The sequence below is a fragment of the Lupinus angustifolius genome, chromosome LG19 (genome assembly GCF_001865875.1).
Source record: "Lupinus angustifolius cultivar Tanjil chromosome LG19, LupAngTanjil_v1.0, whole genome shotgun sequence".
NCBI classification, from domain to species: Eukaryota; Viridiplantae; Streptophyta; class Magnoliopsida; order Fabales; family Fabaceae; genus Lupinus; species Lupinus angustifolius.
This window is the reverse complement of record NC_032027.1, coordinates 17,781,347-17,805,817: the sequence shown is the minus strand read 5'-3', so window position 1 is coordinate 17,805,817 and position 24,471 is coordinate 17,781,347. Positions and strand designations below refer to the sequence as shown.

General features: G+C 28.7%; 2 protein-coding genes across 2 annotated transcripts in view; both read right to left on the bottom strand.

Annotated features, from left to right (window-relative positions):
• LOC109333791 (WAT1-related protein At1g68170-like) overlaps positions 1–3,130 on the bottom strand; it is a 3,789-nt gene extending 659 nt beyond the window's left edge. The window contains exons 1-5 of the mRNA XM_019569361.1: positions 2,872–3,130; positions 2,375–2,437; positions 1,847–1,963; positions 420–669; positions 166–324 (exon numbers count right to left, since the gene is read on the bottom strand). Coding sequence (XP_019424906.1) covers positions 166–324; positions 420–669; positions 1,847–1,963; positions 2,375–2,437; positions 2,872–3,065 — 783 coding nt within the window. The 5' untranslated portion in view covers positions 3,066–3,130. The remainder of the gene's footprint in view (positions 1–165; positions 325–419; positions 670–1,846; positions 1,964–2,374; positions 2,438–2,871) is intronic.
• Positions 16,669–19,950, bottom strand: LOC109333790 (WAT1-related protein At1g25270-like). The gene is made up of 7 exons (XM_019569360.1): positions 19,739–19,950; positions 19,461–19,523; positions 19,217–19,333; positions 18,813–19,062; positions 18,359–18,517; positions 17,252–17,403; positions 16,669–17,110 (listed from the first exon to the last, which is right to left on the bottom strand). The coding sequence occupies exons 1-7, from the start codon at positions 19,930–19,932 to the stop codon at positions 16,822–16,824; spliced, it is 1,224 nt and encodes a 407-aa protein (XP_019424905.1). The 5' UTR covers positions 19,933–19,950; the 3' UTR covers positions 16,669–16,821.

The following is a 24,471-nucleotide window of genomic DNA, read 5'->3' as shown; positions in this document are numbered from 1 at the left end:
CATGGGTATTAAAATATATTCTATATCATACTCATATGGAAAAATATTAACTAACATATCAGGTATTTTGGCATTATGATGTAATGCCATGATAAGGAAAAGATAGAATATTAAAGGAACAAACATATGGTATAGATATATAAAGAAAAAAAATAGTATATATACCGAATAAACTATAGTTAGTAGCTTGATATTCCAACCCAACTTCCATTGGCTCCAATCCCTCTCAACACAAAAACCATAAATGGTGGCTTGTATTGCCCCTGCTGTGGACACCAAAGCTGTACTTGAGTAATGACTTGAATATTCTTTGCTCATCTTAGCCTGTGTCATTTTCACATGTCAATTACAAGATTAAAAACAACTTCACATATGATAATATGAATATGACACAAAAAATATCAATTAATAAAGCTAACCTGAAGGATAAGCCACAAAGCATAAGAGAAGCAACTTGCTATGGCACATAAAACACCCACCAACTTATTACTAGAGTCAACATGTAATGGTATCATATGGCCATTTGAGTGCAAAAGGTTGATGTGGAAGGGCCAAATATTAATTTTTACTCCTTTGTAAAAGGTCAAAAACATTGCCCCTCCTATTCCTATTAGAGTTCCTAATATCTTGACTTTTCCTGCTGCTGCCCTCAAATTCAATTTTTCCAAACTATGTAAAGAAAAAAAAGTTCATCAATAAAAGTATATATATTATAAGTAACTTCATTTCAATTTCCACTAATTACTAATATTTAATATTTTATTGCATGACTTGTGAAAATTTTACTAAGGAAGACACAAAGCATAGTGTTGATACCATAGTAGTTAGGATCGGTAGATCTTATGAGTTTTCAAGAGCTAGAGAGTCACGTGTCCACTCTGAATGCGATGTCACAATCGTCAGTGAGATCGTAGGATCGTAAAATCACCGTCTTGTTGTGATTTTTCTGTTTTTATGGCAAAAACCCTAAATTGCAAAATCCTCATCTTTTAAACTCGTATAGAAGGGGAAATTCATGACCTAAAATTATTTTACCAGCCCAAAATTCTTCTAACATCTAAATTGTAAAATAACAAACAAACCATAACCATAACCGTAATAGAAGTAGAAGTTGTAGCCACAACCAGAAGCTCCCAAAGACTTTATTTTCAAGACTTTTCCTTATTATCGTTTTCATTTTCTACATATTTGTTTTCCTTATTCTATCTAAAGTGATGATCTTTGTCTCTTTTATGTTGTAATGTGTAATGGGAGAAAAATGATGCTCACTGTGTTGCCTTTGTTATGTTCTCTCTCTTTTTTATGTGTTTTTGTTGTGTTATGATTTTGTTCCACTTTTTATGTACATATTATTATAATATACGTGTAGGCTACATAAAACATGAAGTTTCCACCTAAAACACCATTTAGCTATATGATATTTCCACATATTATATATATATATATATATATATATTTATATATATATATAATATAATATGTATATAATATAATATTGGGCTCTGATACTTGGTCGTGTTTTTTGCTATCAAATACTTTAGTTGATTATGTTGACATATTAGTTTTTCAATTATGTGAGACTTAATACTTCTGTAGGCATATATTTTGATGTTGGAAGTTTAAGCTTTATCCAATGCTACTTGTTAATTTTTTTATTTATAGCAATGAAGAAAGTTGAAGATTTTATTATTCTCTGTATATGTATGTCTAAAAAATCAATATTTGGTAAGATATAACGACCCGTGTTACGATCACACATTTTACATTTTCATCTACTCCTTCCAATCTTATGTAAGATTTCGATCTTGTCAACTATGATTGATACTTGATAGTTATTAATCATTACCCGCTAAAGATGGCCAAAATAAAGGTGATGGCTGGAACAAGGTTGTATATAGCAGACACAAATGTTGCTGATGTCAAAGCTAGAGCCCCATAGAAAAGGTTTTGAAATAAGCTTCCCCTGCAATTATTCATAATCATGTCAGTTTTGTTAATTATTTGATTAAACATTTACTCCATAAGTGGCTAAAGCTTGATTGTTGTTATAGAGTTTTGGAAGGAGAGGGGGAAAGGAGGAAATTGTGTAGTAGCAAGATTTTAATCTATGTTCATACTTTATGTATCACAACTCTCGGCCGATGATATAAATAAAAGAGTATAAAAGAATGTGAATTTCATTCATTAAATGAATATAATTGAATGGATTGAATCGAATAGAAAAGTTACAATAAATGCATCATATAAAAGGAAGGGAAAACTAACTAACCTAATATCCAAAACTAACTAATCAACTAAATAGTAAGTGAGTTTAACCTAATTACTAACTCAATATAATGTTAATCAAAAATATCAAAATATATTTCAACAATACCCAAACAAGCCACAAAGAAATGCCATGAAAAGTACTCTCCAAGTTAGCTTTGGTCTGTTCTTCCTGCATGGAAGGAAAAAAAACATTTTAAACAATACTTGATAATAAATATATTACCCTATCTATAGTAAATATATGGTCAAAGAAGCTATATATCTTGTTTTTATTCTCTGTAAATTTTAACAATAATCCCTCACATTTTTTTATAATGATTATAAACTAAATGCTAAATAAAAATCAATAAGACGTTGGTCTAGTAGTGTAAGGTCCCGCTAGATCCTCAGAATGATTAGAAGGTTAATTATTTGATTTCTGGGAGTGACGCTTGTTAGATCATACATCCCAAAATGGATTAGTTCCTTACAAAAGATGATTGATACGATTAATTAATACAAAAAAACTATATGTATAAAGTGACCTTTATAAAATTAGGGTGAAAATACTTCTAATCTAATAAGAATATAAGCACAAGATGATGGAAAAATTGATTGATTGACCTTTCAGAAATGAGTGCAAGAGGAACAATAAAAGCTGATGCAAAAGCTAGTCTATAAGCAGTAGCCACAGTCACACTCATTCCATCGTTTATGGCAAGCTTGTAGAGAACATTGACTATAGTGGATGCAACCTGCACCATCACCATTAGCATCACTGGTTTCAACCCATGCAATACATTACATATACTTTTCATCTTCACAATTGTGTTTAGTTTGCTGCAAGTGCAAATGGGATTTGAGACTATATGAGAGAGTTTAATTATGATATATGAAGAGATGTGAAAGTTTAGCTAGAACAAAGGGTTATTTATAGTTATATAGGGGATGAAGCTTCAAATTCCAAATGAGTGTGACTTCTCTCTAATTAGAGAATCTAGTACTAGATTATAAGGAGAAATAAACTATCATTTTATTAAAAGTTAAAATTAAAATTATAACAATTTGATATTTATTTCAGACACATGTAATGAATCTTTCTGGAGAGGATCAAAATTCATTTGGTTTGTTGTACAAAAAGTCAATATTCACCTGACAATAATGTTTCTTATGTACATTAAGTTTTGTGGGACAACAAATGATGTGAGAAAAAGGCTTATACTAATAACAAATGTAAAAAAAAATTAACTTGTTATTACATCAATTATTTATCATTCATATTAATCACTATTGTTTTCTAATAATATTTCTTATGAATAATAGTGTTTTTTGAATGATATATTGCTTGTATACAAATTTTTATATTAACCGTTTATTATAGATTTTCTTAGAAATTCCATCTTTGTTTTATAAGTGTGGTTTTTATAAAAAAATAATAATTTTTATTCCACTATTATTCTCAAAATTTAAGACAATGTTAACTTCTTATTTGTCCATTAAACCCTTACTATTATGGTGGCGAAAATAAAATAAAATCATAGAGTGAAGAAAGGAAAGGAATTGGGAAAAATATAGGAAAAATAATATCAGCTTCGTTGAAAAACAAAGCTCAATAGTTTCTTTGATTTGTGTAAAATAACATAAGATAATACTTATAAAGTAACAAAAATAATATACATTTATGTAGTATAGACAAAAAAATGTAATTTGCAGATAAAAATAAATATTTACCATACCAAGTATAATGTTCAATATGCTGAAATAAAAAGTCCAATTAAGTACATATTTACATTCACGCTCCCTAAGTTTTATTGAAATTACATAAATCAGCTTTCCTTTTTCAAACTTACACAAGTCATTCATAATTATGTACATACGTTACATTAACTACCCTCATAGGAGAGATAAGTATAATTTCTTAAACAAAAAATGACGAAGACTGTAATTAAGTTAAACAAAATATGATATATTGTGAATAGAAGTCCAAATACTATAAGAGTTAATATATATTCATTATTTTGGTTAGTTACAATATAATATAAGAGTAATTTAAACTCATCATTCAAATTATTGATGAAGTTTGTCACAAACAAAAATATTGAACAAAACTTTAACTTTTATACTATTTGAATTTGTCTTCAAAATATACTATATTTTGTTTGACTTAATTACACGAGTCACCATTTTTTGTTTAAGAAATTACAATTATCTCTATTATAGGATAGTCATTGTAGTGTAATATATGTATATAACTTGAGGTGATTTGTGTAGATTTTAAAAAAGGAGAGATGATTTTTATAATTTTACTGAAAATCAGGGATATCAATATAATTTACACTAATAATATTGGCAAAGAAACATTTCTATAGGAGTATAATATGTAGGTACTTTCAATGTAAAGATTTATATACAATCACTACATCATTCATCATTTATTTATATTACTTTCTTTTAAAAAATTAATGATAATTAAATATAAATGATGGATAATACTTATATGACTCTCATGAACGGTGTACATATATGTTTTTCTTTCTCTTTATATACACTTTTGTATTTGTCAATGAGGATTAGACATGAAGCTATTTTTTTTACTGAAGTGTAAATTTGTAGTCCTTTTAGGAAGTGATATAATGTGTGAAGGAACATCGTGTGGTGCACAAGAATGAATTTACTTTTAGTAGAGATCAAAAAATAAGTTCTTTTTTTATGGAAATAGGTAATACAAGTTTAATCATAGACAACATGTGGTACATTTAATTCACACATGCTCTTCAAAGGCCAGGGCCTATGGAGTGAATAATATATATTTTTTCACTAGAAAATTTGCATGCAATAAAATTAAAAATAATAATACGGTACACGTATATAGGTGAGATAACATAAAAAGTCTAGTGATATAAATTAGTAAATTTCATATTTCAAATATTAGAGAGTGCAATGTAGATGTTTATATGTGATACAAATAAACTTTTAAAGGTTAAATTTTTTAATTGAGAAAAAACTATAAATTTATTCCTTTCCTCATATTCCATAATTCAAATTACTAAAATTATTTTGCAGTTTTAGTGATAAATTAGAAATTAAAGGGATAAAGCAATAAAATCAAGACCAAATCAGCCTATGGCACATCCAATTTCACAATATATAAGGGATAAAACAGGAAAAGTAAGACCAAATCACTAACTCTATGAATGAATATCCAGAATGTTTCTTATTAAAAAAATGACCATTCATGCTAGTTCTCCAACCAGTGTTCATTTTTTTTAATAATTGCTATATATTTCAATAGTTCTAATCAATCACTTGTGATGGCATAATGATATGCATAAAAATTGATTTATTTTTCTTTTATGAAAATCAAAAACTTAAAAATCCTCCTCAAATCCCTAGATAGGGTACCTACCATTATTCATTGAATCAAATTCATGGCTACTTTAAAAACTTTTCCTGGATTGTTTAATAGTCAAGTGACCACTATGTTTATGATAACAACACATTTCATTATTGATATACATATTAAAGAACTGATATAGGTTCATTTGAGCTTTTCATTCAAGGCGTTTATAAAGTTTTAATAGGTGTGAAAATCTATTTTTGTCCGGCCTAGAAAAAACGTAAAACTCATTTTTTAACCAAAATAATTTCTAAAATAAACAAATAAAAAAATTATAGGTTCTAAAAACCTATGTCATTTTCCTCCAAAAAAAAGTTAAAGTAAAAAAATAATAAATAGGTTTCTAGAAACCTATACATTTTTCCTAAAAAAGCAAAAAAATAATTAATAAAGTGTTTTTCTATTTTTTACTTTCAAATTTATATTATTTAATAAATAAAGGATAGTGAAAACTATTTTTAATTCATTTTTATATTTAATTTTTAATTTATTAAAATAAATAAATAAAAGGTCCACAAAATATTTCTTAGAAACTTCTATTTTCAGAAAATAAATAAAATAAAAATAAATGAGTCAGATTCAATTTTATTTAGATTAGAAACCCAATAAAATGGGGTAACCATGTTTAGCTTTAAAATTTTGTTTAGCTGGATTTTAGGTAGGTTAGGTTATGGGTAGAATTTTTCTATAAATAGCATAGTTTAGGTTATTAATCAGGAAACTCCAGAAAAAATCTAAATAGTAAAAAAATACCTACCTTTCATGGTTGGCATAGATTTCAATGTAGTCTAAGTTATCATTGAGATGTAACGAGTATTATGAGAACCAGACCGTACTAGGTGGTCCGACCAGTTTGACCATTAATCGGACTTGAAAATAACTTTAGTTTGCAGTCTTAACTGAATGAGCGTTGTACCGCTTTGAACTGAGAAAATTTCGGTCCGACCATGTTAAACCCAATTAAACAAGAATAACTCAGGAAGTAAACCATACAGTTTACTTAAAATAAAAAGAATAGAACACTACTCTAATATTTTGTTTTACTTTGGTCCAAAAAATATTGAGAGATGTTATTTTAATATAATTATATAAAATTTACATTTATATATAATTATATATTTATTGATAAAAATTATTAATTATATATGACATCATGTGGTTCAACCAGACGAATTAACCCTTTAAACCTTATACGAGACCTCTTCTAGTTTGACGTTCGACTCGGGTTTCACAACATCGGATGTAACAAGGTTTTTGTGGGCCGTCAGAGAATCACTATGCAATCAAAAGCACAGTCACTATGTTGAAAATGTTAGACGATTGACAGCCAACAATCCCCTATTAGCACATCCTTTCGCTAGACAAACGAGGAGATGATTCACGTCTCCCGGTCCCGCCTTGTTCCCTACATGCATACAGCGAGGCTATGTGTGCTCACCTTATTGTCCAGTGTCGTACGTTGTATATGCAGCAGCTACTAGTCGTATTTTCTCTAGCCAATCTAGAGCCGACACGTGGCTCCCCAGTCTTCCTTGCGTTCCGTGAAACACAACTTACCCGGTATCACCTGACCATGATATGGTCCAAATAGGGTCGGATCTCATGGGGTCTAGGGTCTGGTTCAGATTCAAAAATTAGACCTAATTAATATTTAGGACCGGGTAGAGACCAGTATGACCCGATCCAACCCGTCTCATGGTAACTCACTAACCATGTTTCATGTGTCTCTATTCAATTATATACACAATAATAACATATTTTTGGTCGAAAATATCATTGATTTTCTAATTTTTTTCATTATATATACATGATTAATAATATGTATATATATATATATATATATATATATATATCATTTTATATGTCAAAATACATATTCATAATAATTAGTAACATTGAGAAAATAATTTATCTAAAATGAGTATGCATTATATTTAATCGAGTCTAGTGTTGGGGTCAGGTTTAAATGCTGACCCAAACGATATTTAGGGTGAGGTTAGCTTCGAGTTTAGGGCAACGTCTAGGTTCAAAAAAGTGACTCAACAATAATTTATGTTGGAGTAAGGGACAAGCCTTAACCTGACTCACACTCACCTTTATGAACAATCACTTTCTAACCTAAAAACTACGTAACCTTGATTATCTATTTATTGTGGGAATATGTAGGAGCAAGGTCTCACATTGTCAAACGCAACAATAAAAATAAAATAAAATTTGATTATTTCAATAAATAATTAAATAACCAAATAAATATAAAGTATAAAATAAGCCATGCAATATAGTGAGGGGTAAAATTTAAAACGAGCGGATAGAATGTTAATACCTTCCTACTCTATAACTGACTCCCTAACCGAAATATCAAATATTCAAAGCCCAATGTGATTGGGCTAAAATATTTCTCTACATTTTTGACTAAAAATATAATGGTAACTATAAGAAGGTCATGTAGCCGAGAATCGATGCGTAACAATAGGTAAATTCAAAGACCTCTTCCACATATCTTATGAAGAAATGTTAACAGAAAAGCATAGTGAAAATCAATGACTAATGATTAGAGAATAAAGCTATGAGTTGTAAAGTGAAATATAAAAAGTTTTAGAGAAGGGAAATGATATCCTCATATTCATTTTTTCTCCCATCATTAGTCATTTATGCATTATTGTTTAGTAAGCAATGTTTTATTGATTAATGGTTATAAAATATATGTGAGAAGACATAGGAAAAAAATAATGTGACTAGAAGACATAGGAAAAAAATAATGTGACTATACTATTTTTCTAGATATGAAACTATTAGCGGATTATATCTCTATACTTTAACATATTTGGACTAATAGAGTATGATATTATTTATGATTTAATTAGTTTCATTTTATTTGAGTTTATCTATAGTTTATATTGTTAGTTATTATTTGAGTTTATTATCTTATTGTTTTATCAACTTCTGCTTATACAATAAATTGTTTGGACTCACTTATATTTGAGTTGAACCAATCTTTAACATATCCTAAACTTCTACCTGATATCAGAGCCGTTTTATGCTCCATTACCTATTTAGTCACTATTCCATTGTTGAGATGCCAAAAATTTGGTACTACGATTAGTCTTCAACCTTTCTTTCATCACCTTATCATTAGTATCCATTTTTTCTTCAACCTAATAATTCCAAATTTCATTCAAAAGTCATCCAAATAAAAAAAATACCAATATGCTTCAATATAAGAATATATTTTCTTCATTTTATATGTATTGATTTCTCCTCTCACTTATGATTATTTCGATGATATCTTATCTCCAAGTGATAAATTATATGAACACTAACTTCTTTTCTCATTGGCGGTCATTCTAATAGTTATTATGCCACTAAGTTCACTTCCCACCGACGATCATTTTGGGTGTACTTTTTTCTCGATTGATGAATTATGTTAGTGGGGAATATACTAGTGGTTTTTCTTTCCACCAACGATCATTATAGTGGTTCACTTTCTCACATGATGAATTTATTACCACTTAATTCATTTCTCATTGATCATTACATGATGGTTATACCAAAATATTTTGCAATTACAACACATTTGGTGATTTTGTGGAACCATATAATTAGTTTGATTATTTCCATTTTGAAAAGAATTATTTGTAACAAACTTAAGAGTAAATACTCATTTTAGTTCCACATATTTTTTGACATTTCTAGTTTAGTCATTCAAAAAAGAAAAGTCCAAAAATGGTCCCCAAAAATTTCAAATGTGGGTCAAATTAGTCCTTTTTAACATATTTTACAACACTTGGTAGAGACTAATTTGACCCATATTTGAAATTTTTTGGACCATTTTAGGTCTTTTCTTTTTTGAAGGACTAAACTGGTAAGATCAAAAAATATGAGGGACTAAAATATGTATTTACTCCAAACTTAAAGCTTAATATATTTTACCTTGAGGAGCGTGTTATATATATTTGGATCGGAAGAACATGATATTATTTAAGATTTAGTTAGTTTCATTTTATTTTAGTTTATTTATAATTTATGTTTATCTTGTTAGTTATTATTTGAGTTTAACATCCTATTATTCGTAACAACTTCTGCTTATATAATAAATTGTTTAGAGTCACTCATATTTGAGTTGAACCCATATTTTATATATCTTTATTGGATTTTCTTATCAAAGTAAAAAAAAATAAAAAATGAATAGTACATTTTTGATTGATTGAAAGTTACACAATGGATACTCTTATATATTAGGAAAACAAACACAAACTAACCTAACTACCCAATCTTATTCTTAGAAATCAATATCTTAGGCTTAACCCAACTTTATTTATTATCAACCTAACAACCAAAACCTATTAACAAAATTAAATCTATAATAACAAGTTCGAGAATGTTATTATTGACCTAACTTTATTTATTATCAACCTAACACCGAAAACTTATCTACAACACCAATTCTCAAGTTGGAGAATGAATGATTGAAATGCCCAACTTGGACAGGAGATGAATAAATGGAGAGGGATCCAAAACCTTTGTAAAAAGATCTACAACTTGATCAATTGTAGACATTGAAAGTAAATGAAAAAGCATGTTTTGTAGATTTTCTTGTTTGATATGACAATCAATTTCGATATGTTTGACATGTTCATGAAACACATAATTTGTTGTTATATTGTTAAGTATCAATTTGATCATATATTTCACACTATAATTATGGCACTTTAACTACTTAATAAACTTAGATAAATGAAATTGTACGTATGATTAAAACTTGTTAAATGGTCAAATGTCATCTCTAAAGTGTTTTACAGGCTTAATGGTCAAATGTCATCTCTAAAACTTGTTAAATGGTCAAGTGTTTTACATGCAATTGTGCTAAGCACAATGGGAGGTGCGCCCAACACTTCAAGTTGCATCCAATGTGTGTTGGTGCATCCAAAGCTCGCACCTAGCCAGCTGAAAGCCATGCTCACTGCACAGACGGTGCACTGAGCATAGAAGCCAACATGTGGACAATATTCAAAGACATCCAGCTCGAGCCAAACTTACAAAATTTTAGATATTTGAATTATAATCTTTATTTTTCTAAGATTTAGAGAGCTTAGCTCATAGAAACTAAGTATAAATACTTTATGTGTTAATCTATGCTCATTTGTGAGTGATTTTACCATCCCATATGCTTTGTATTATACATATCTTTCTTACATTGTTTGGAAATGAGTACCTAAGTAATCCCTTAATTGTGATCGAATGCAGCATAAGCTTGATGTATATACACTTATTATGATTAATTCAAGAAATTTTGATTATATTTGAGTTTTATATTTACTTTATGCTTACTTTAAGTTTGATGAACTTTTTGTATGGTATTTGAATAAGTTGCTTAGTCTCTTATTTGTAATATTCTGAACTTGCATAACTCAACAAGTAGTATATTTTCTAGACATAGACTTGTATTATTTGTCATCTCATGTATTTTATATATTAGTATCAAGCCATAGTTCTAACCATTGCAATTTTATAACTCTAAAACTAAATGTCATAGACTACTAGACATAAAGGTGTGCTTGAAGGGTCATAAAACTTAATTTTTTTTAGTCTATGCTACTAGGTAGAGAGGTAGATTAATAAAGTATTAGTATAGACCAAGACACTGGCGGTTAATTCCATTGAGGTATTGCATTTTAACTAAACTTTGCATGCATGAATTACTAGACATATATGCATGATTTTGAAAGTCATATTTCTTAATCTTATGAGTAAGATTATTAGACATAGGGCTTTGTTGCATAAGTTGCTAAACTAACTAAGACATTAGCATCTAGTAATTTTGAGGTCATTGCATGAATTAGTCGTTACTGAATGAATTTTAATTAAGAATCAGGTGTGTACGGATAATAAGTGTGTACGGATAGTAATTTTGAGGTGCATTCGGAATAGAGTTTACCATAGATATATTTGGATTGTTTGAGTATGATCTTATTTATGTTTTAATTAGTTTTATTTTATTTGAGTTTATCTATTTTGTATCTTGTTAGTTATTATTTTAGTTTATCATCTTATTGTTTTATCAACTTCTGCTTATATAATAAATTATTTGGACTAACTCATATTTGAGTTGAACCAATCTTTAACATATCCTAAACTTCTACCTAGAGCAGTTTCATCCTCTATTACCTGTTTAGTCACAATTCCACTATCAAGATGCCAAAAATTTGGAACTGTGATTAGTCGTCAACCTATCTTACATCACCTTATCATTAGTATCCATTTTTTATTCAACCTAATAATTCATTATTTCATGCAAAAGTCATCCAAATAAACAAATACCAATATGCTTAAGTATAAGAATATATTTTCTTTGTTTTATATGTATTGGTTTCTCCTCCTAGTAATGATCATTTCAATGATATCTTATCTCCAAGTGATAAATTATATAAACATTATCTTCTTTTCTCATCGACGGTCATTCTAATAGTGATTATGCCACTAAGTTCACTTCCCACCGACGATCATTCTGGTGGTACTTTTTTCTCTATTGATGAATTATATTAGTGGTGATTTCTTTCCTCATCAATAATTATACGAATGGTGATTATACTAATGGTTTTTCTTTTCACCCTAATCATTACCGTGGTTCACTTTCTCCCAATGTTGAATTTATTAGCACTTAGTTCTTTTCTTATTGGTAACGATCATTACATAATGGTTATACCAAAATATTTTGCAATTACAACACTTCTGATGATTTTTTGGGACCATATAATTAGTTTGATTATTTCCATTTTGAAAGGAATTCTTTGTAACAAACTTGAAGCTTAATAAGTTTTATCTTGAGGGGCATATTAGATATATTTGGATTGATATAACATGATCTTATTTAGGATTTAGTTAGTTTCATTTTATTTTAATTTATTTATAATTAATGTTTATCTTGTTAGTTATTATTTGAGTTTAACATCCTATCGTTGGTAAGAACTTCTGCTTATATAATAAATTGTTTGGACTCACTCATATTTGAGTTGAACCAATATTTTGCCTATTTTCATTGGATTTTCATACCAAAGTAAGAAGAAATAAAAATTGAATAATACTTCAATGATTGACAGAAACTTACAAAATGGAAACTCTTGTATATTCAGAAAACAAACACAAACTAACCTAACTATCCAATCTTAATCTTAGAAACCAATATGTTAGGCTTAACCCAACTTTATTTATTATCAATCTAAAACCAAAACCTATTAACAAAATTAAATCTACAATAAGAAGTTGGAGAATGTTATTATCGACCTAACTTTATTTATTATCAACCTAACATCGAAAACCTAACACCAAAAACCTAACACCGAAAATTTATCTACAATACCCATTCTCAATCTGGAGAATGAATGATTGAAATGCCCTACTTGGAAAAGAGATGGGTGAAAGGAGAGGGCTCCAAAGCCTTTGTAAAACAATTTGCAACTTGATCAATTGTAGACATTGAAAGTAAATGAAAAAGTATGTTTTGTAGACTTTCTTTCGTGATATGACAATCAATCTCGATATGTTTGACATGTTCATGAAACACATAATTTACTGCTATGTCGTTAAATGCCAATTTTATCATACATTTCACACAATTTTTACGGTACTTTAACTACTTAATCAACTCAAATAAATGAAATTATACTTATGATTAAAACTTATTAAATGATCAAATGTCAACTCTGAATTGTCCTACAAGCTTAATCCAGAGGAAAGATCGAAAAATTCTAAGTTTCCATATAATAACGTGACAAGCTCAGTGAAAAGATCATGTTGAGCGGATTGGACAATATCTAAGATGCACACTAAGCTCTAGAGCCACGACCAACAAAGGAAGAGTCATGCTCAACACAACATATGTGTTGAGAGTCTAAATTAAAAGAATTTGAAGCTAACTCACTAGAACTCATATGCTCAGTGCACACAATTCCGTTAAGCAGAGTGGGTGGGGCGCCCAATGCTTGAAGTTGCATCCAACGCGCGTTGGTGCATCCAGAGGTCACACCTAGCTAGCTGGAAGCCACACTCACTATACATGCAGTGCACTGAGTGTAGAAGCCAACATGTGGACAATATTTAAAGACTTCCAGCTCAAGCCAAACTTACAAACTTTTAGATATTTGAATTGTAATCATTATTTTCCTAAGTTTTAGAGAGCTTAGCTCACTTAGCTCATAAAAACTAAGTATAAGCACTTTATGTGTTAATCTATGCTCATTTGAGAGTGATTCTACCATCTCATGAGCTTTGTATTATACATATATTTCTTACATTGTTTGGAAATGAGTACTTAAGTACTCCCTTATTGGGATCAAATGTAACATAGGCTTGATGTGTATACATTGATTCACAATTAATTCATGAAACTTTGATTATACTTGAGTTTTTTTATTTAATTTATGCTTACTTTAACTTTAATCAACTTTTTGTATGATATTTGAATAAGTTGCTTAGTCTCTTACTTGTATTATTTTGAACTTGCATAACTCAACAAGTAGTATATTTTTTAGACATAGACTTGTAGTATTTATCATCTCATGCATTTTACTTATTAGTATCTAGACATAATTCTAACCATTGTAATTTTATAACTTTAAAACTAAATGTCATAGACTACTAGACATAGAGGTATGCTTGAAGGTTCATAAAACTTAATTTTTTTAATCTAAACTACTATACATAGAGGTAGATTAATAAAATGTTAGTATAGATCAATACATTGGCAGCTAGTACCATTGAGATATTGTATTTTAACTAAGTTTTGTATGAACTACTAGAGATATATGCATGATTTTGAAAATCATAATTCTTAATCTTATTAGTAAAGTGGCTAGACATAGGATTTTGTTGTATAAGTTACTAAACTGATTAAGACATTAGCTTTTAGTGATTTTAAGGTCATTGCACATATTAATCATTATTGAATGAATTTAAATTAAGAATCAGGTATGTACGGGACATATGTTGCATTGTTGTTAGTTTGGTTGAAAAGTTTTGGTAATTGAAAGTGTAGGAAGTTAGATATGAGATTGACTCGCTATTCATATAAGTAAATCATACAACAATGAAGCAATAAAACAAGCATGATTCTACACAATATGAGATCTCAATTACACTAAGAACTAATACTATAATTTACTTGGAAACTCACGAAACAAAGCTGAAACCTTACACACAAGATCAATTATTATGGCTCACACAAACCTCTATTTCTAGCAACTATGCATATGATTAGAGATTAACACACACCCTCAATAGTCTTAACCTCCAATGTTTTGGTCTATGCTAACACTTTACCAAATTAGATCTGTGTCTAGCAACTAAGTTGATAAAATCATATTCTATGAACCATCAAGCATGCCTCTATGTATAGCAACACATACCATCAAGTTTGAGAGTTTTCAATGCAAATATAAATTTATGTCTAGCAAATACATGAGCATAGGCAATCATTGTGACAATTAAACATGCAACAACTACGTCTATTGAAGGATAAATTATATGATGTGGACTAAAGAATTGGAATTTCTTCACAAGGTTATTTTCAAAAACAAACTAAGCATTTTGTCAAAAAAATATTAAGCATTAAAAGTTCATCAAGAATAATTCATTAAAATCAAGGTATTTCATTCATAAATCAAAATCCAAAGTACATCAACGAATATAAAGAACCAATCACAACTAAGAATCAATCTAATTAAGTATTTTCATATATAACTCGATAAAAATGGAATTCAGAACTATTAGTTCATGGAGAAATGTCGGCTCCTCCATGAACATAAAGAATCCTCATTATTCCTACTTCTTAGCCATTACATCTTATTTACAACATACATAAATCTACAAGCTAGGAAGACTAGAATCTCATTAGTATACACAAAAAATTATTCGAATAATCAGTTATAGAAATTTATATGACATAACTTTAAGTTTGATTGGTTGCCTCCCACCAAACGCTTCTATAACGTCATTAGCTTGATATTACTATGTGACCGTTAGGGATCACGAAGCTGGAGTAACCAAAGTAGTATGACATTAAGGTGTTGATACTGTGGTTTCACGGTGTTGAACCATTTCCAGCAAGACTCGCTAGGCATGATTAAATTGGGTATTTCATTGATGCCCCTAGGACTCAGATATTCAGTTACTTATTCTCTCAAAAGGATGAGTGACAATAATATGACCATTGGTACTGAACTTTATTTTCCAAGTATCTACTTAGCATGCATGAGCTAACTAATTCATAATTAACTTTTGGACTTACCTCCACACTTTTACCTTTTAGTTCATCAACCTTCGAGGTAGAAGGTTGGTAATTAATAATTATCAGCATAGGAGGTGGCTCCTCTAGTTGATGACTAGGATTCAACTCAAGTGTGAGGTTATTGCACCTACTAGTGTCTCCAAATTCCTCAATGAGGTATCTATCATCCTCTGATTTTCCGTAGTTAGCTCCATAAATTTTTGGAGGGTATTTTCCATACTTCAAGTTTTGACTAGGTAAGGGTCCTCCATGAAATAGTTTATAAAATAAACAAATGTTTTTCGAAATAAGAAATAAAATTAATAATTAAATGATAGGTTCTAGAAACTTATGTCATTTTTCTAAAATGAATTAAAAGTAAAAAAAAAAATATGTTTCTCTCTAAAAAAGCAAAAAATAATTAATAAAGTAACTTTGTGTTTTTTTATTCTTTATATTCTAAATTTTATTATTAAATAAATAAAGGATGGTCAAAACAATTTTTTATTGATTTTTATAATTAATTCGAATTTATTAAATAAATAAAAGATCATTGCAATATTATAAAGCGTATGTACTTAATTCATGATTATAAAAGATAGATTTAACTTTTTATACAATGTATATTTTTGGGTGAAGATTTGTACGCAGTAAATAACAATATGTAATAAAAAAAAGTATATGACAACATATAATGACTCTTATGTACACACCATCTAACACATGTTATATTTCGGGTAACATTTTCACAAACTTTTATATATTATAATTAAAATCTATGGAACTTAATTTATTGACAAGTAAATTCAAGATTTCAAGAAACAAAGACAAAATGTAATGTAGAACCTAAATGGAGGACATGCTATGTACCACATCATTTTAGTCCTCAATAGAGTATTACTACCTAATATCTTATTTAGGAGATTACTTCATTTATCTCCTTATTGTGAATATCATATTTTTCTTCATTTCGTGGCATATAATCCAGATCTTTGTAAACATTCTTAATAGAATTTGTTTGGTTGTGATTGTTGTAATCATATTTATCATTATTTATAATTGGAGTGGATCGAACAACAACTTCAATAACTTCAGTTTTTTTGATGATTTCTGATGGCACTAACTGAGTCATATTTTTCATTTCTTTTCTCTTACCCCAAAGCACCATGTATAGTCCACACACAATCATCACTGCTCCAACCACACTATATATGTCACACAAAACAAGAACACAATTATGAATATATGTGGAAACTTTGAAAGACAAATAAATGTAGAAATGACATAGTTTGTGTCATATTTAAGGGAATTAAGATTAGGGTTTTAACTTATTAGTGTGTCTATACCTTCCTAAATATAAGTTCTCATTCAACATCAAAGAAGCTGCAACAGCAACAAGCACGAGCATTAGAGGGTTGAAAACAGAAGCAAATAGAGGCCCTCTCATATGTATGCACCATGCAATCACAATAAACACTAATCCAGAACCCACGATTCCCTGAAATAAAATTATTTCAGATGAAAACTTTCTTCTATATATCATTAATTATATATATAATTTGTATATATATCTAAATAAATGTAGTTACAACAATTATTAAGTATATCATAAACTTTAGTTGCACAAAATAACTTGGGGTTAGGCTATTAATACGAGCAAGACTTCCATGAACTTTAGTTCATATGGAGACAATATTTAAAAAGTTTTGTTGAAGTTTTTGTTCTTCCTTTTAGCAGGCAATTTTTTTAAAAAAATTTCTTAAACTTAGCCCGGGGTAAAAGGCTAAAAAAGAATGTATACGCACAAAAACTAAATATTTAATGATTTAAGAAATAAGGAAAAATTTAGGTTAAGAGAATCCATATTTTATGAGGATGGGAAGAGTGCACTTTAAACGTTTTTTCCCTCAAACTTTCAAATATCCATTTACACTTTTCATGGTCCAATCACACTTTTATAAAACTAAACTTAAAAATATGAATAATTATTAAGATTGTATATAGAATATTTTAGGTGGACAACATACTATTTCAATCATTTTATCTATGATTATTTAAGAAATTGTAATTTAAAATTAATTACTTTAAATATGCAATAATTTATACTTTCTTAACCAAATAGAAGAATCTACAAAAGAAAAGAAGTGATAGACGTACAAATATCATAAGATGTCCTAATTTTTTATGATGAGGACAATATCTTCATATAATATGTATCACTTTCTATATCATACCCATGACCATAAAATATTAATTTTTTAATTTTTATTTAAAAAACAAAGGTGTATGTTTTTAATCAATCATAATAGCATAATATAAAGAGTATCACATATGTAAGACACTACATTTGTGACCTTATGATGTCATGTCATGACAATGATAAAAAAACAGAAGATTAAAAGAACAAACATATGGTATATATATATATAAAGAAAAGAAAATAGTATATATACCGAATAAGCTACAGTTAATAGCCTAATATTCCAACCCAACTTCCATTGGCTCCAATCCCTCTCAACACAAAGACCATAAATGGTGGCTTGTATTGCCCCTGCTGTAATCATCAAAGCTGTACTTGAATAATGGCTTGAATATTCTTTGCTCATCTTAGCCTGTGTCATTTTAACTTGTCAATTACAAGAATAAAAAACAAATTCACATATGATAATATGAATATGACATAAAAAATATCAATTTTTTTTATCAGCAATAACAATTTATAACAAAAAAGAGAGTATTAGGAGAATAAGTGATACTCCTATCCACAACCAGAAAGAGAACAAGAAAAACAACTCAATGGGTTAAAGACCCAAACCGAGAAAGGAATAGAAAAAGAAGGAAATCTTGCTAATATCAAGGTCCGAAGATGAATAGAAAATATTAAAAATATCAATTAATAAAGCTAACCTGAATGATAAGCCACAAAGCATAAGAGAAGCAACTTGCTATGGCACATAAAACACCCACCAACTTATTACTAGAGTCAGCATGTAATGGTATCATGTGGCCATTTGAATGCAAAAGATTGATGTGGAAAGGCCAAATATAAATTTTTATTCCTTTGTAAAATGTCAAAAACATTGCCCCTCCAATTCCTATTAGAGTTCCTAACACTTTGGCCCTTCCTGCTGCTGCTCTCAAATTCAATTTTTCCAAACTATGTAAAATTAAAGAAAAAAAGTTCATTAGCAAAAGTAATATAAGTAACTTCAATTCAATTTCCACTAATTAATAACATTTAATATCTTATTCCATGGCTAATGAAAATTTTACTAAGGAAGACACAAATGTTAATAGTGATTAATCATTACCCACAGGATATGGCCAAAATAAAGGTGATGGCTGGAACAAGGTTGTATATAGCAGACACAAATGTTGCTGATGTCAAAGCCAGAGCCCCATAGAAAAGGTTTTGAAATAAGCTTGCCCTGCAACATTACATAATCATATAGGTGTTGTTAATTATTTGATTAATATATCATCCCATGTGTTCATATTTTATATCTTAATCATATTTTATATCTTAATATATGTCTATGAATTTATATAACATACCCAAACAAGCCACAAAAAAATGCCATGAAAAGCACCCTCCAAGTCATCTTGGGTCTGTTCTTCCTGCATGGTAGGAAAAAACATTTTACAATTTTATATCCATTTTATAATTTAGTTTATAGATAAAAAAAATCATTTTTGTTGAGATTAACAATGGTCTCTTAATAATGATTATAAATTACATGTAAAAAGGAACATTTATAAAACTGGTGTGAAGAAAATACTTTATAATCTATTAAGAATATAAGCACAAGATGATGGAGTAATTGATGATTGACCTTTCAGAAATGAGAGCAAGAGGAACAGTAAAAGCTGATCCAAAAGCTAGTCTATAAGCAGTAGCTACTCTCACACTCATTCCATCGTTTATGGCAAGCTTGTAGAGAACATTGACTGCAGTGAATGCAATCTGCACCATCACCATTAGCATCACTGGTTTCAAACCATTGAATACATTGTATATACTTTTCATCTTCACAATTGTGTTTAGTTTGCTACAATTGCAAATAGGATTTGAGAGCATATAAGAGAGAGTTTAATTATGATATATGAAGAGATGTGAAGGTTTACCTAAGAACAAATGTGTATTTATAGTTATATGGGGATGAAGCATCATATTCCAAATAGTGTATGTTGTCCAAGTCAATGTTCAAGAGATAATAATGTTTCTTATACATCAACTTTTGTGGGACAACAATCATTTATTTCAATATTCTTATAGGCAGTGTCACTTTTTTACAAGTGTTATTTTTATGAAAATATATTTTTTATTTAAGTGTTGTTTTGTAATATTAACATCTCAATTATCAATAAAACCTTACAATAATTATTATTGTGAAAATAAAATATAATTATGCAGTGAAGAAGGGGGAGGAGTTGAAAAATATATAGGAGGAAAAGAAGAATAACAATTTTGTTAAAAAAATAATGTTTTTTATTTATGTAAAACAACCTAAAATGATAGTACTTACAAAATAACAAAAAAGTATACTTTTAGATAGTATAGACAAAAAAATGTAAGTTAAAGATAAAAATAAATATATACAATAATAAGTATAATTTTCAATACTAAATATAGTGTTCAATATGGTGAAATAAAAAAGTTAAATTTTTAAGTACATAATAGTATTGGCAAATAAACATTTACGTGCACTTTTGCATTAGTCAATTAGGATGTCTTGCTGATTAGACATTAAGCTATATTTTCCTAAAGTGTAAATTTTTAGTCCTTTTAGGAAGTGACATTATGTGCTAAGGAATTCAAGGTTGTGTGGTGCATAAGAACGAATTTACTTTAGACAAAAAAAATATAAGTTCTTTTTAGAGAAATAGATAATACAAGTTTAATCATACATAACATGTGGTACATTTAATTTCCACAATCTATTGGAAGGCTAGAGCCTATGCAGTGAATAATATATATTTTTTAACTGATTTTTTTTTTGGCATGCCATAAAATTTTAAAAAAATACTATACACATATATGTAAGAGAGATAATATAAAAAGTCTAGTGATATAAATAGAGTTCAGGTACTGTGAAATACTAGAGAGTCTAACGTAGATGTTTATATGTGATACAAATTAAATTTTAAAGGTTTAAAATTTTAATTATTTTTAATTGAATAATTTCAAAAGCAAATTATAACTTTTCTTCGAATTTCAGTAATTCAAATTATTAAAGTATTTTGCAGTTTTAGTAATAGAGAGAGACTAAAGTGATAAAGCAAGAAAATCAAGACCAAATCCCTCTACATGGCACATACAATATGACAATATAGAAAGGATAAAGTAGAAAAAAGCAAGACCAAATCCCTAACTCTATGAATGAATATCCATCATGTTTCTTATTAAAAAAATTGACCTTGCACTTTTAGTGATCTAACGAGTTTTCATTTATTTTTTGATAATTGTTAAATAATATTTCAATAGATTTGATAATCACTTGTGATGGCATAATGATATGCAATAAAAACTAATTTCTTTTTCTTTAATGAAAAATCAAAAACCTAAGAATCTTGTTCAAATCCCTCAAGAGGGTAGGGTGTACCTACCATTATTCATGGAATCAAATTGATGGCTACTTTAAAAAGTTTACGTGGATTGTTTAATAGCCAAGTGACTACAATGTGCATGTTAACAAACAAATTTCAACTATTGGCATAGATATTAAAGGAAAATGATTTATTGTTTTACTGCATGTCCCAAAATCTATCCCGGACTAATTAAAATAAAGTAAAAATAAAAATAATAATAAATGTTTAAATTTTTTAATTGTCGTGACATATTTAATTGGTACAAGACATGCTTGGGAACAGTAGATCATTGTCCAATATTAAAGAAATCAGAATCATAGGGGTCCATTTGAGCTTTTCATTCTAGGCATCTGTAAAGTTTCAATAGGCAAATTCAAAGACTTCTTACACATATCTTATGAAGAAATGTTAACAGAAAAGCATAGTGAGAATCAATGACTAATGATCAGAAAATAAAGCTATGAGTTGTAAAGTGAAATATAAAAGGTTTTAGAGTAATGATATCCTCATATTCTTTCTTTTTCCTCAAATCATTAGTCATTTTTATATTATGGTTTATGAAGCAATTTTTTTATTGATTATTGGTTATAAAATAGATGTAAGAATATATGGGGGAAAATAATGTGACTATCATTATTTTTCTAGATATGAAACTATTAGCAGAACTAAAGGTCTAAACTTCTTGTACATTTACACATTTATGCTTTGTTTGATTTAGGGTAGAAGATGAGAAGATAGAAGATAGAAAGAAAGAATAAAAGTATAATGAAAGAGGTGAGAAATATAGTAAATTAATAGTGTATCTTTTCCCATTTTCTTCACACATATGAGGAGAGAAAAATTTGCATGAAACCCACCACAAATAAATGAGAAAAGATACTAAACTTTCATAACTTTCTTTACTTATATTCTTTTCCTTCAAACTCACAAGAAAAAACAAACTTTAGTGTCGATCATTATCATCTCTCTATTTCTAAACTTTAGTTACATGTTAGTTTATTTTAAAAGAATAGTTTCCCTATTTTTTTACTTCCTACTTTTGTTACATCCACTTCTGTTTTCACTTCCTTTAGTTGATATATATAGGAGAATATTTTTTATAGATAAATATTAGTATTTTGTAGTAAGTAAAATTTGAATCCATAACTTCCTTATCACTCTACTCATTAAGCATTTCATTCTAACGACATGATTACCTTATGACATTATTGGAAGTGGACTCACTGTTGCTTATGGACATTTTTATTGGCAAATCTAAACCTCCTTGGTCCTTACACAATGAGTGGACTTCCGGCAAAACAATCTTGGATTCCATGACTTGGAAAATATCTCATATCTATCGTGAAGGAAACTCTTGTGCTAATAAGTTGGTTTCTCATGTGGCTAAATATGAAACAAATTCTTCCTCTATTTCTATCCCTACTATCATCCTTAATGAGTTCAATAGAAACTTATTAGGCCTTCCAAACTATAAATTTAGAAACTTGTAACTTGTATGTTCTCCTTTGGCTAATATATTGTGTGCTTTGCACACTTGCTTAAAAAATAAAACTTATTAAAAAATATATATTGATGACCATTAATATAATACCACTCTAACTTCTTGTAAAAAGCATAAGCACATAAATGTCATTGCTCCTTCTACCATAAAAAATTTCTATTTGTATGATATTTTGTAATATTGTATTAATTCTCGATGATGTATTAATGACTCAATATGTCAACGATCTTAATTTTTTTCTAATTCATTTTTTATATTGAGATGATCATCACTTATGCTCACTTAATATAGTTATTCTCCTAAAAAACTGTCACTCATTGCATCGTTGGCTAGCTCCTAATTATATTTGACCACTATACAAGCAAGTGTTTAGAGTAATATTTTGAAGAAAAAGTTACATGAAGACAAATATAACTCGTCATATTTAAAGACAATTCTATTTATAGTTTTTGATGCTATCGTTTATAACTAAATTTTAAAAATAATTGAATTTTTAATATGTTATTAAGATTTTATTGGTTATTTCTACATACATACGTCTACGATCTACATGAAAGTCTTTCTCAATATTTTGTTTCACCCTCCTATATCTAGTATACTACTCTAAAATTGAGCTCCCAAGTTCAATTCTGAACTTTTTATTTATTTATTTATAAACAAATACTTCTTTATAAAAAAATGCATGAATGATCCTATCGATTTTAAATTACAAGTTGGGGCAATAATGAATGTTTCATGTGGGTTTGTGACTGTGCAAAGTCCTAGATTTTCAACCATCCAATTGTTTGTTTGTCCGAGCAAAATGAAATGGTGGAATACTTATCTTGTTTAATTGCTGTTCAAATATTCCAAGTTCCACATACATTATATATGGTACGGAAAATGTAAGTTCTATATATATCGTGCCATGCATGCTTTGTTAACTTGTTAGCATATATCTAAATTAGTGGAAGGCAAAGAAAGATGATAAATAATGTATAGGTTCATTCCACGAAATTAGTGTTTTTCTTTATTCTCCTTGTCTCTAAATTCAAAGATGTTCAGGTTCATTTAATTAAACAATGGCCAAGTACTCTCAAATATTATACTATGGATCAAAGAGGGTTCAAGTGCTACATGCTTAATTTCTTTTAATTAAGATTTTAGGTCTCGGATTTGAGTCTTGTGGATTGAAAAAATATCTGCCGGGAAAATTAGCTTCACGTACATATGGATATTCTCAGCTCGAAGATGATTGCTCCAGTGCAAAGATACAAGTGTGAAACCAAAAATATTATACTATGGAACCGTTTAAGAATAAGAATGATCCGGTGGAAAATACTGAAGCTAACATTGCATAAATCCCATAATTATTTAATTTAATCTTGATTCTTAATTTACTAAAAAAATGTAATAATTAATGTACAAGTTTTGAAACCCCAAAGTTTCAGGTGTGGGCAGGGTGGGCCCTAGGCTGATGCTGCAAGTGTGATTACT